Source organism: Heteronotia binoei, chromosome 4 (genome assembly GCF_032191835.1).
Source record: "Heteronotia binoei isolate CCM8104 ecotype False Entrance Well chromosome 4, APGP_CSIRO_Hbin_v1, whole genome shotgun sequence".
Taxonomy (NCBI): Eukaryota; Metazoa; Chordata; class Lepidosauria; order Squamata; family Gekkonidae; genus Heteronotia; species Heteronotia binoei.
In genome coordinates this window covers 67,293,906-67,308,263 of record NC_083226.1, presented here as the reverse complement: position 1 = coordinate 67,308,263, position 14,358 = coordinate 67,293,906, and the positions used below count along the sequence as shown (strand labels likewise).

At 47.0% G+C, this 14,358-nt stretch overlaps 1 protein-coding gene across 1 annotated transcript in view; it reads left to right on the top strand.

The window, feature by feature from the left end:
• The window catches only part of TRPM6 (transient receptor potential cation channel subfamily M member 6), a 127,975-nt gene that overhangs the window by 44,710 nt on the left and 68,907 nt on the right, over positions 1-14,358 (top strand). Inside the window, 2 exon segments of the mRNA XM_060237473.1 lie at positions 600-743; positions 1,800-1,928. Of these exon segments, the coding sequence (XP_060093456.1) occupies positions 600-743; positions 1,800-1,928 (273 nt within the window).

Genomic DNA, 14,358 nt, shown 5'->3' with positions numbered 1-14,358 from the left:
TTGGATAATTTTCTATATTGGATTTCTGAAAATACACTCTGGTCTGTATTTGGTTGAGAAAATAACCCCCCAAATACCAATGGTTGTTGGGGGTTTTTCTCAGGTACAACCAAATGCGCATCCCTACACACTAGCATCTCCTGAGTGAATTTAAAAGTAGACATCTGACAGAGTACTATATTCCAGATTTGCATGCCTTTACTCCTTGAGTACGCTTGCTGCTGGTTGTTACTGGTTTGGGCTTTATTAGTTTGTTTTCAATTTTAAATTCTTACTCGTCTTAATAATAAATGAAATATATCATTATATTTAACATATTTTGACATTTCCCACTAGATGAACAGATTGTTTATACCTACCCCATGTCATCTGTTCCAGTTCAAAACAGTAACCTTAGAATGACCCTTTATATTTACAGTTTAAATCTGCCTGTTAAACACATGGTATGGTTCACTATAAATAATATTATTCTCTGTGTGTGTATCCACAAAGTTTCAATATATTTTGCTTTTTGCTTATGAATGTAAATTGAATAATAAAAAATTGCTTATGCAGCTGGATGATATTTGTTAACACTTAATCCATATTTCTTTATAAAGAATGATTATGATTTAGAGAGAGGAAAGGAGAAACAAGATGAAAAGCAGTCTTTTCCTATCAACAATGAACAGGGAAACCTTCCTCAAACTAGGAAAATCTACGAATTCTACAATGCCCCAATTGTCAAGTTCTGGTTTCACACGGTCAGTTACTATTTATATTGTAGACATATTTATTCAAATTGCAATATGGAGGACAAACCATTTCATATAGCACTAAAATGAACATAATCTTTACAGAGAATGACACACCAACAAAAAAATAATTTTGGCATTTTAATTACTTAAAAATTTGCCTAATTAAAAAAAAAGAGTTGTATTCTAAAAAAAGGGGAGGGGAATGGATCCAACCCTGCATTGTGTGAGTTGAAGGGCCCTCCAGCTTCTGCAAGAAGGGGGGCAATCTTCATAAATTCAATTTTCTCTCTTCAGCTGCCTTTGCCATATTCCATCCTGCTCCCAAAGGCTGGTTGTCAGGAGGAGAAACTCCATCTTACTTGAAATTTAACGATTTTCTTCATAGTTTTGAGAGATGCTATTATGCTCGACTTCATATACCTGAAAACGTTGCACTAGCAAGACAAAGAAACTATTCAAAGATAATTTATACTGGTTTTGTTCTATTTATTCTAGTGACTGGCAACATAACTATATGTGGTGCTGAAGTGCAATCTAATAAATTTAGTATATCATATTTGTTCTTTTTTCATGTTAGTCTGTCTGTCTTCATAGGGCTGATTCACGTAAAACCTTTTCACCTCTTCTGCCATATGTGTGCTCATTTCAACAGTTGAAATTTGTGAAACTGAAACTTGTGGATCTTGTCTATGTCAGCTTCCATAATTACAGAACAGGGGTGGTCTTAGCCATAGGGTAAAAAGGCAGGTGCCCTGAGGTCCCACTCTGGAAGGGACCCTGACCCCCCCATAGCCCTGCCCCCCTGAGAAAAGGGAGAAGGAGATCAGGCTCCTACCACCAAAACCAGCAAGAACCCCTGATGCAGAAACATATTTACCTGTTCTTGATTATCTTGAAAGTTGAAACAGGAGCTCCTTTCATGCCTTTAGTACTTTTTATGCATTCCATAAGTGAGTTGGGGGGAGCTGTCTGTTTACACAGGATGTGTAAACAGACAGCCCCCACCCCCCAATACTTATATAGCTGTCTATTTACACAGGATGTGCATTGTGTGTTCTGTAGATGGCCTATTTAGCATTCCTCATGCTATTCACTTATACTGTCTTGGTGAAGATGGACTCAACACCCAGTGTGCAAGAGTGGCTTGTCATCATCTATATTTTCACCACCTCCATTGAGAAAGTCAGAGAGGTAGGCTCTTTGTTTCATTCTGATTTTGCTGCTGTCCATGTCTATTGCAGGAATTAAGAATATTGGTATATATTTATGTGGGGAAAGAACATTACCTTGAATCAAATTATGTCATGATTCATGAAGAAAAAAAATCACTAGAAGTCCACATTTTAGTAGCTGGCTGAAATTAGACTTCCATCTTGGATCATACTGAAAGGGAGTGTTGGGTGGTTGTTAGGCTTCCCAACCCTCCTGCCCTGGTGGGGGACCCCAGGATTTCCAGCCTCTTCCCCCGCTCCCCAAAAAACCGGAAGCGGGGGAAGGGGGGAAATGGCGCCAAGGAGCGCGGCAAAAGCCCCATCTCGGAGTGGGCGATGGTGCTGCGTGGCTGCCGCCTCTTCTTTGCTCACCGTAGCAGAGCAGCTAAGATGAAGCCGAGAAGAGGCGGCAGCAGCGCAGCGCCATCGTCCGCTCCGCAGTAAAATCAGAGAAGGGGAGGGTGGACGCAGGCCAGGAGCATGGCGAGCCGCGAATCTGGGTCCTTCTAGGACCCGGACTCACGGCTCGCTACGCTCCTGGCCTGCCTCCACCCTCCCCTTCTCTGATTTCATGGGCCCAGTCGTCTCGTTGCCTCGGCCTGGCCCGTGGGCTGTGAGGGGGAGGCGCTGGGGGGCCCGCCATGTTGTGGTAACTGCGGGGGGGCGGCCCCGGCGGCGGCACAGCGGGCAGAGCAGGTGGCCGCAGCTGGTGAGGCAGAAGCCCGGGCTGGGTCCTGCAGAGGGGCCGCCCTGGAAGCAGCCGTTGCACAAGAAGCGTGCGGGGGACGCCATCCCCTCCCCCGCCCGGACCCCTCCTGGCCGCCTGGGGATGCCAACCTCCCGGAGGAGAGACGGGGGGGGGCGCTTGGGCCGCTCCTCTCCGAAGCTCTCTCAGTGCCACCGGGCAGGGCAAGGGGATTGCAAGATGCTCCCAAGTGAAGGGATAAATCCAGTCTCTTTTCCTGCTCACCGGCACGATGCACGTGAAGCTGTTGCTGCGTTCAGTTTCTTTGCCATAGGGTTGCCAATCCCCAGGTGGGGGCAGGGGATCCCCCAGTTTGGAAACCCTCCCCCCCATCAGGGTCGTCAGAAAGCGGGAGGAGGGGAGGGAAATGTCTGCTGGGCACTCCATTATTCCCTATGGAGATTTATTCCCATAGAAAATCATGGAGAATTGATCCGTGGGTATCTGGGGCTCTGGGGGGGGGTGTTTTTTTGGGGTAGAGGCACCAAATTTTCATTATAGCATCTAGTGCCTCCCCCCAAAATACCCCCCAAGTTTCAAAAAGATTGGACCAGGGGTCCAATTCTATGAGCCCCAAAAGAAGGTGGCCCTATCCTTCATTATTTCCTATGGAAGGAAGGCATTGAAAAGATGTGCCATCCCTTTAAATGTGATGGCTGGAACTCCCTTGGAGTTCATTTATGCTTGTCACACCCTTGCTCCTGGCTCCGCCCCTAATGTCTCCTGGCTCCACCCCCAAAGTCCCCAGATATTTCTGAAATTGGACTTGGCAACCCTAGCGGTTGTTTTTTTGAAGCACTTCAAAGATTATTTATCTTGTAGGTGCCATTTGAATGAATAAATACTGGCATAAAATTACAACTGCAACATTTTTGTTTGGAGTTCTAGTGGAAACAACCAGTGCTTTGGCTACTGATCCATTAGGCTTTTATCATTTCAGGAAGACAGTTTATCAAGTCCTTCACAGTTTAGCCACTATGCTATTCTGCTCTTTCATGTTCAGATGCGCAACTTCTGGCATCTGTATCAGACTTTATTCTTAATGATACACTTGGAGTAGACCCTGTTCAGCCCCAGTAATACAACCTTCTTTCTCCATGGTGTGGAAATAGGAGGCATGATTAATCTGTAACCTGGTTTTTCTGTTGGCTCATGGAATATATTATACTTTTATGATGATACTGTTTAATTTGTTTTGGTTTACTAAATATTTTTTTTGCTGGATATTGTGTCTTATGCATGGTCAGTGAACTTCTCTGGACACAGTTTTCCTTTTAGATTTTATCAGTTAATTAGTGTGCCCTTAGGAGTTAATTCCTCTAAATATTATTTCACATAGGAGTAGCAATACCATTCAGTTCAGTGGGACTCATAGGCATGCACTTATTTATACAAGTCATTGTTTTAGGTTTGCAGGCCATGATTTTAAAAACATTCTTTCATTTGTGGCCTATCAGTTTGATCTTAGCAGGGTGTAGTTAAGCTCTGCCATATAGTATGTTAAGAATCTTATGACTTTCCAAAGATTGCACTTCTCGCATTTGTTTTAACAAAGCTGAAAAAGCCCTTTAGGGCACCTTTCTTGTTGAAGAAATAATCTGCCATTTTCCACTTCTCAATTTCCAAAACTTCCTTTTCAGGATTGGCATGCCCTTGGCAAAAGAGAAGGATATGTTCTTTTCTCTTTGTACCTAAGTAAACTAATTTATTACTTCAGTTATATGGGCTGGTTTGTTTTTGTTTCCATGCCTTCTGGGGCTTATTCAAGGTTTATCAAAGGTTACAACCTTTTCTTTCCATTTCACCAAAACTCTAGTTTATCTTTTTAAACATTCATGTCTACCAGTCCAGGATTGTCAATTCCCAGTTGGCCACAGGGGGATCCCCTGGTTTGGGGGCCCTCCCCCCCACCCCGCTTCAGGGTTATTAGAAAGTGTGTGTGTGGAAATGTCTGCTGAGCTCTCCATTATTCCCTATGGAAACTAACCTCCATAGGGTATAATGGAGAATCGATCCATGAGTATCTGGGGCTCCGGAGGAGCTCTTTTTTGAAGTAGAAGCACCAAATTTTCAGTATAGCATGCGGTGCCACTCCTAAAAAAACAACAAAAATCCCAAGTTTCAAAAAGATTGGACTGGGGTCCAATTCTATGAGCTCCAAAAGAAGATATCCCCATCCTCCATTATTTCCAGTGGAAGGAAGGCATTTAAAAGGAGCATGGTCCCTTTAAATGTGATGGCCGGGAATCCCTTTGGAGTTCAATCATGCTTGCTACAACCTTGCTTCCGGCTCCAATCCCAAATTCCCCAGATATTTACTGAGTTGGATCTGGCAACCCTAAATTGCACCTTTTACTTTCTTTATTAGAATCATCTAAACCAAAAGCAGAAATACATTTTGGCAAGAACTTTAACAATTTGCTGAGTGTAGAGTCTTTAAGGAATGAGTGAATGATACAACTCAAACATAGGCAGAAGATGGAACTCTGATATTGTTTTGCTGCATTTTTTCCATATTGTGGATAAACGAGTCAAACGTTTTCCTGATCTTGTGCCCCAAAACTGGCTAATTTCCCTGATCCCCTGACAGATCTAAAAATCTCCTGAAAACCCCAGTTGTTTTGCCACCACTTGCCTCCTGGCAGCCTTTTAGAGATGCCTGAAATTTCTACTCAGAAGAATGTACTATTAGGATCTGTTAAAAGAAAGATTTGATCAGTTGGCCCACCATCACACTAGCTCACACTAACTCATGCTAGCTTACACTAACTCAACTTAAAGGAAACACTACCTGCAACCTACAGCAAAGTAGAATCATAATATTTAATTCTCAACCTGGCCCTAAATGTAGATTGTTAAATCCTCAAAGGACCATGTATCCAGAAAGAATATTATTCTGCAAGCTTAGAGGTATGCCTACAATCTGAAAAATGACAGAATGATCTCGGTCCGTATCCAAGGCAAACCATTCAATATCACAGTAATCCAAGTCTATGCTCCAACCACTGATGCAGAAGAGGCTGAAGTGGACCAGTTCTATGAAGATCTAGGCCGGGGTCAGACGCACATAAACTGACGAGATGGGCATGGATGAAAGCCAGATGCATGTCGGATTTTATGCAGTTGTCCAAACATCAGCATCTGGCAATGGTCGTTGGCTCGTTCGTGTCCTGAACTGCCACAACTGAGATGCGGACTTTTTTGATAGTACATTAAATCCGGAATAAGAATGCTTCTGATGACTCCCGCGTGTACTTTCTATGTTTGAATGCTCCATTGTAGCCGACTCGTAGCGGGGTGTTTAAATGGGGGGGGGAGGAAGATCCCGCATCTTTGCTATCTCTCCGCCAGGTGGAGAGACAGCAAAAAGAGTTGACGTGTGCCCCTCCCATTTAAACACCACGGCGGGATGTTTTAATGGGGGGGGGGAGGAAGATCCTGCACCTTTGCTATCTCCCCACCAGGCGGAGAGATAGCTAAGAGAACTCCTGGGCTTCCCTTTCGTTTCTGGGTGTTTAAATGGGGGGGAGGGTCAGATCGCCCACCTTTTCTGACACCTTTAAAAAAAAAAAGCCAAGCACGATATCCCATGGTACTGTGCTTGTGCGAGTGTGAAATGCCATCTCAAAAAATGAGGTCCGGTTGAGCACTCTGATCGACCAGCGACGGGACCCACATAGGATAGAACGATAGCCTGGCTGTTGTCTGATTGGGAAATTGGTTGTGCGGATTATAATAGAGGCGCGTTGCAGATGGATTTAATGGTGAGTGTGACCGCACCCCTACAACACCTTCTAGAATTAACACCAAAAAAAGACTGGAATGCCAAAGTAGGAAGTCAAAAGGTAACTGGAACAACTGACAAGTTTGGCCTTGGAGAACAAAATGAAGCTGGGCAGAGGCTAATAGAGTTTTGTCAAGAGACCAAGCTGGTCATAGCGAACACCCTCTTCCAACAACCTAAAAGATGACTTTACATGTGGACATCACCTGATGGGCAACACAGAAATCAGATTGATTATATACTCTGCTGTCAAAGATGGAGAAGCTCCTTACAGTCAGCAAAAACAAGACCTGGAGCTGACTGTGGCTCAGATCACAAGCTACTCATTGCAAAATTCAAGCTTAAACTGAAGAAAACTGGGGAAGTCGTTAGGCCATTCAGGTTTGACCTTGATCACATCCCTTATGAATATACAGTGAAGGTGAAGAATAGGTTTAAGGAACTAGAGTTGATAGAGTGCCTGAAGAACTATGGACGGAGGTTTATGACTGTTATGTATGTGCCTTAAAGTATGTACTTCCTGCTGGCTCATTGCAGCCAGGAAAGCAGAGCTTGGGGACTGTATAAAAATGGGTAGTGAGATCCAAATACCTACTGCCCTGCACCAATCACAGACCCCTGCCTGTTTGAATGAACCAATGGCAGGCTAGTGCGGGAGATTAGAGTTGTATATAGGTTTGGCCCACAGGCCCTTAGTCAGTCTTTGTTGGAAGTAGCCTTCACCATGCTTCCCTTAATAAAGAGCTGTCCTCACTATGATTTTGTCTCTGCAATGCTTTGAACCCACTATATTATAGTGGCGACGAAGGTGGGATCCTGGTAGGTGACGCGGCAACCGGCACCATGCCTTGCAGCAAGCTCCAGCTCTGTGCATCACATCACCATTGCTAACAAGGGTCGCCACACCAGGACAAGAGATGAGTCAGAGCCAAGCTTCCAGCTCCACCAGCACCAGGGAAACAGCTTCTCCGAGGGCCAACCCCGACCAGGCTGTCGTGCCTCGCCCCCATGGGCAACTACCGGAGTTCAACCTCAATCAACCCGAAAGGTGGAACCGATGGGTGAAGCAACTCAACTTCTACCTCCTCTACCATGACGTCAAAAATGAACGGAAGCAGAAACAGCTTTTGCTTAGCCTCTGTGGAGAAGACACACTGGTGCTGGCAGAGAACCTGATGTTGCCAGTGCAACTGACTGATGACACTTCCACATGCAAGGTCATTACAGAGAGGCTCACAGAGCATTTTTCACCCGCGCCGACACAGCCCTGTGACTAGAATACCACAAGAGGATACAGAATGTCAGCAAGACCGCTTTGACCTTCTTAGCTGAACTGCGCTGCCTGGCCCGAAATTGTGATTTCGCGAGCCTCGATGAAGCGCTGTTGTGCTGTTTCGTGGCCTCCACGACAAGAAGCTACAGGCCAAACTGACGAGACACAAGAAGCTTATGCTGGCAGACGCCCTGGACAAGGCATCCGCATACGAGAAGTCACATAAGGAGCGGTGTACCATTGCAATGAACCAAGTCGCCAGCAGGTCTAACTCAGAAGACTCCAGCAAGGAAGACGCACTTCAGACATGCCAGGCCCCGAATCGCCAACAGCCACATGCCACTGACCCTACCTCAACGGGAGGATGCGCGAGCTGCAGGGAAGCCCACGAGCGCCGTTCCTGCAAGTTTTGGAACGCTGTCTGCCGCACGTGTGAAAAAACGGGGCACCTCGCACAGATGTGTCAGTCGAAGTTGCTGCGCCCTGGCGGAAAACCGCGACAGAAAGATGGCCACCGCCATGAAGTCACATTCATGGAGGACATCCCTGCGCTCACCGAGGTGAGGGACCCGGTATGCCAGCTTCCCATGCCCTCCCCGGCCAAGTACAAGGTGACTATACTCATAGCAGGCAGGCCCTGCCAGATGGAAGTTGATTCGGGGGCGGGCCAGATAGTAATATCAGCCTGGACATTCAGGGAACTGTGCCTGAAAAGGGAAGCCCAGTTGAGCTCATCCCCCTTTGTAGTCCGGGACTTTCAGAAGAGGGAGGTCGCAGTACTGGGAGTAGGAAATGTCCATGTCAAGTATTGGGATGGTCCTGGTTCAAGGCCCTGGGAATCCGGGTAACCGGCATCCATCACATGCCCACGCCCTCCCAGACTAATTTCCAGAGGGTGTGCAAAGAATTCCCTGCCATTTTTGACAGCAGCCTGGGTACCTACATGGGAGAACCAGTGACCCTACAACTAAACCCCAATGTGCAGCCTATTAGATTGAAGGCCCAGCAGGTGCCCCTGGCGTTAAAGCCCAAGATAGAGGAGTTGGATCGCCTCATGGCTCAAGGGATACTGGAGCCGGTGGCGAATGCCAAATGGGAAACCCCCATAGTCACTCCAGTAAAGCCCAATGGCAGCATGCACATTTGTACAGATTACAAATGTACGATAAACAAGGCACTGCAAGGCCATGCTTATCTGGTGCTGCTGGTGGGTCATGTGTTGGCCTTGCTGGCAGGAGCAAAGATTTTTGAAAAGCTAGATTTGGCTTAGGCTTATCAGCAGCTTCCAGTAGACGCCGCCACTGCAGACCCCCAGACTATCGTCACACACAGGGGGGCTTTCAGGGTCAAACAGCTGAAGTTCGGCATCAGCATGGCCCCTGGAATCTTCCAGAACTTAATGGACTCTCTCCTTAAAGGCATTCCCAGGGTCCAGCCGTTATTCGATGATTTGCTGATCGCCACAGCCACGGAGGAGAAATTCGCATCCTGCCTCCTAACAGTATTACAGTATCACTCAATGCACAGCAGCCAAGAAGGTCAGAGCGCCTGCTCCGGCTGCAACACCACTGAGGATGTTCTCCGCAGCTGAGAATGAAACGTCTGGAAGGAAAACTTTCTCCAGTAGAACACGACACTTGAGCCCGAAAGATTCTACAAACCCTAATGATGTTACCAGCCATGAAAACCTGAAATCTTTGATAGTATTACAGCGGTTCGACTGGGCAGGGTTGAACGTCAAGAGAGAGAAATGTGAATTGAGGGTTAGCAGCATTGACTTCCTGGGCTACAGGGTGGATGAGCAAGGGATTCACCCGGCAAGGGACAAAATCAGGGCGATTTGTGATGCACCAGTGCCCAGGAACAAGGCGGACCTACAATCATTTTTGCGACTTCTAAATTTCTACCACGCCTTCCTTCCCCACAAGGTGGCAGTAGCAGAACCTCTGCACCGCCTACTGGACAAAAGGGCTCTGTGGGTTTGGGGTCGCCGGCAAGCCTTGGCATTTCAGAAGGTAAAAGACATTTTGACTTCCAACAGCTTGCTGGCACACTTTGACGAGCGGCTGCCAGTCGTCTTGGCCTACGATGCGTCATCCTATGGGGTGGGGGCGGTCTTAGCTCATGTGCTGCCGGATGGCTGCGAGGTCCCATGGCATACTATTCCCGAACCTTGCAAAAGCCGGAGCGCAATTACGCGCAGATTGACAAGGAGGGTCTGGCTATAGTTGCAGGGGTAAAGAAATGTCATGACTATTTGTGTGGCCGGCCCTTCACAATACACACAGACCGCAAGCCCTTGCTAGGACTGTTTGCCCCCAACCACCAGATGCCACAAATACTTTCACTGCGAGTCTTGCAGTGGTCCCTCTTCCTTGCAGGGTACCAGTACGGCCTATGCTACCGACTGGGGAAGGCAATGGGCCATGCAGATGCGTTGAGCCAACTGCTGCTGCCTTCCATGGACCCAGATCCTGCCCCAGCTTACCAGATCATGTCATTGGAGTTCCTTCCGGACCGCCGGTACATGCTACGGACATTGCCCGACGCTCCAGGAAAGACAAGATCCTCTTGCGGGTCCTGGACTGGGTGTGGAGGGGATGGCCGGTGGGCCGGGTGGGGTCAAAATTCTCCATGTTTGTATCCTGCCAAGACAAATTTTCTGTATACAAGGGGTGTCTGTTGTAGGGAAACAGGGTAGTGGTACCCCTGGTTTTAAGACAGCGGGTCCTCAGTGCACTACACGAGACACACCCCGGTATTGTGAGCATGAAGGTGCTAGACTGCTGTTATGTCTGGTGCCAGCGATTGATGATGCCATTGAGTCCTGGGTAGCTCGTTGCCAGCCATGCCAGGAGACTCGACCAGCTCCGCCTAGAGCCATAGGTCAACAGTGGGAACACACACGAAACCCCTGTTCCTGCCTGCATTTAGATTTTGCAGGTCCTTCCAGGAACAGGTATTCTTCTTGATCATAGATTCCCACTCCAAGTGGCTAGAGGTAATCCCGGTAGCATCCACTTCCACCAGAGTGGCACTAGGGACGCTCCGAAGGGTTTTTGACATGCACGGGTTGCCAGATACCCTTGTCTTGGACAACGGGATGGCATTCACTTTGGCCGAGTTCCAACACTTTTGTGGCCGAAATATAATAAAGCATATAAGGTCAGCCCCCTTCCATCCTGCCACAAATGGCCAAGCAAAGTGGATGGTGTGGGCTATCAAAGAATCACTCTGCCGCATCGTCCAGAGTGACTGGGAAGCCCACCTAGCCGAATGCCTACTCACCCAACACTACACCCCCAGTACAGTAACCGGCTGAAGCCCAGCGGAACTGCTCATGGGTAGGAGGCTTAACACATTACTAGACCGCATGCATGCGGACTGGGCCCCAAACCTACAGGAGGTACCAGAGACTGTCCGGGTGCCCAGAGGATTTGACACAGCGGATTTGGTGTTAGCTAAAAACTTTGAAGGGGGAGCGGCATGGATACCGGCCCGGGTCTCCAGGGTACTCAGGGGAGCCAGTTTGGTGTAGTGGTTAAGTGTGCAGACTCTTATCTGGGAGAACCGGGTTTGATTCCCCACTCCTCCACTTGCACCTGCTAGCATGGCTTTGGGTCAGCCATAGCTCTGGCAGAAGTTGTCCTTGAAAGGGCAGCTGCTGTGAGAGCCCTCTCCAGCCCCACGCACCTCACAGGGTGTCTGTTGTGGGGGGAGGAAGGTAAAGGAGATTGTGAGCCGCTCTGAGACTCTTTGGAGTGGAGAGCGGGATATAAATCCAATATCTTCTTCTTAATGTATGAGGTCACCTCAGAAGAGGGATTCACAATGAGGTGACACATAGACCAATTATGGCCCCGTGAGGCACCAGAAGGCAGGGTAACAAGCCCCGATAGCTCACCAGTCGACAGTACGGAGGTAGAGATGAAAGAAGCGACTGCCCCGGCGGCTGCGGCTCAACAAACACACGCGCCACAAGGGGAGTCGGAACATCTGGCCAGAGCCGAGCATCAGAAAGATCCCGAACCACTGGCCGAGGCTACAACGCTACCAGGCCCCCAGCCCGCTGCAACTGAGGCTGCAACCTCCCCTCATGTGGCCCCAGAACTCAGAAGGTCAACACGCGAGTGGCGCAAGCCAGCATACCTACAGGACTTCGTACAATAGGGCTTGCAAACTTAGGGGGGCGGGATGTTATGTATGTGCCTTAAAGTATGTACTTCCTGCTGGCTCATTGGAGCCAGGAAAGCAGAGCTTGGGAACTGTATAACAATGGGTAGTGAGATCCAAATACCTGCCACCATGCATCAATCACAGACCCCTGCCTGTTTGAATGAACCAACGGCAAGCCAACATGGGAGATTAGAGTTGTATATAGGTTTGGCCCACAGGCCCTTAGTCTTTGTTGGAAGTAGCCTTCACCATGCTTCCCTTAATAAAGAACTGTCCTCACTATGATCTCATCTCTGCAATGCTTTGAACCCACTATATTACAGTGACATTGTACAGAAAGCAGCAATCAGCACCATCCCAAAGAAAAAGAAATGCAAGAAAGCAAAGTGGCTGTCTGATGAGGCTTTACAAATAGCTGAGGAAAGAAGGAAAGTGAAACGCAAAGGTGAAAAGGAAAGATTCACCCAACGGAATGCAGATTTCCAGAGAACAGCAAGGAGAGATAAGGAGGCCTTCCTGAAGGAACAATGCAAAGCAATAGAGGAAAATAATAGAATGGGAAGGACAAGAGATCTCTTCAAGAAAATTGGAGAAATCAAGGAAACATTTTGTGCAAAGATAGCCATGATAAAGGACAAAAATGGTAGGGACCTAACAGAAGCAGAAAAGGTCAGGAAGAGGTGGCAAGAATACACAGAAGAATTATACAAGAAGGATCTCAATGTCCTGGACAACCATGGCAGTAAAATCGATGACCTTGAGTCAGACATCCTGGAGTGTGAAGTCAAATGGGCCTTAGAAAGCATTACTAACAACAAAGTGAGCGGAGATGATGATATCCCAGTTGAGCTATTCAAAGTCCTAAAACACAATGCTGTTAAAGTGATGCACACATTATGTCAACAAATTTGGAAAACACAACAGTGGCCACAGGATTGGAAAAGATCAGTTTATATTCCAATCCCAAAGAAGGGTAATGCCAAGGAATGTTCAAACTACCACACCATTGCACTCATTTCACATGCCAGCAAGGTCATGTTAAAGATCCTACAAGCTAGGCTTCAGCAGTATGTCAGTCGGAAACTACCAGAAGTTCAAGCTGGGTTTCGGAGAGGTAGAGGAACTAGAGATCAAATTGCCAACATTCGATGGATTATGGAGAAAGCACGCGAGTATCAGAAAAACATCTATTTCTGCTTCATTGACTATGCTAAAGCCTTTGTTTGTGTGGATCACAACAAACTGTGGAAAGTCCTTAAAGATATGGGAGTACCAGACCAGGTCACATGTCTCCTGAGAAACCTGTATAAGGGTCAAGAAGCAACTGTCAGAACGGGATATGGAACAACTGATTGGTTTAGAATACGAAAAGGAGTTCGACAAGGATGTATATTGTCACCCTGCTTATTTAATTTATATGCAGAGTACATCATGTGGAATGCTGGCCTAGATGAAACAGAAGCCAGAATTAAGATTGCCGGAAAAAACATCAACAACCTCAGATATGCAGATGACACTACTCTAATGGCAGAAGTGAGGAGGACCTAAAGAACCTCTTGTTGAGGGTGAAAGAGGAGAGCACAAAAGTAGGATTGAAACTCAACATAAAAAAACTAAGATCATGGCATCCGGCCCCGTCACAGCTTGGCAAATAGAAGGGGAAGACATGGAAGTAGTGACAGACTTCACATTTCTGGGATCCAAGATCACTGCAGATGGTGACTGTAGCCATGAAATCAAAAGACGTTTGCTCCTTGGGAGGACAGCTATGGCGAACCTGGGCAGTATAATAAAAAGTAGAGATATCACCCTGTCAACAGAAGTTCTTACAGTCAAAGCGATGGTATTCCCAGTAGTAATGTATGGCTGTGAGAGCTGGACCATAAGGAAGGCCAAGCGCAAAAGAATAGATGCTTTTGAGCTGTGGTGCTGGAGAAGACTCTTGAGAGTCCCTTGGACTGTAAGAAGATCAAATCAGTCAGTCCTAAGGGAAATCAACCAAGACTGTTCTCTGGAAGGTCAGATGCTGAAGCTGAAGCTCAAATACTTTGGTCACCAAATGAGAAGGGAGCACTCCTTGGAGAAGATCCTGATGCTGGGAAAGACAGAAGGCAAAAGAAGAAGGGGATGGCAAAAGATGAGATGGCTGGACAGTGTTACTGATGTAACAAACACGAATTTAAGCAGACTTCGGAGTATGGTGGAAGACAGGAGGCCTGGCGTGACTTTGACCATGGGGTCGCAAAGAGTCGGAATCGACTGTGCAACTGAACAACAACAACAAGAAGACTGTAAGTAGAGCTAATTTGGAGCAGTGTCTAACCAAATATATACCAAAGTCCAGTTTCACAAAGAAGATTTAAATAGAGGAAAAAATTTAAATTGTTTACTTTGAAAAATGTGTAGAAAATGCAATCACACTTGAAGCATTA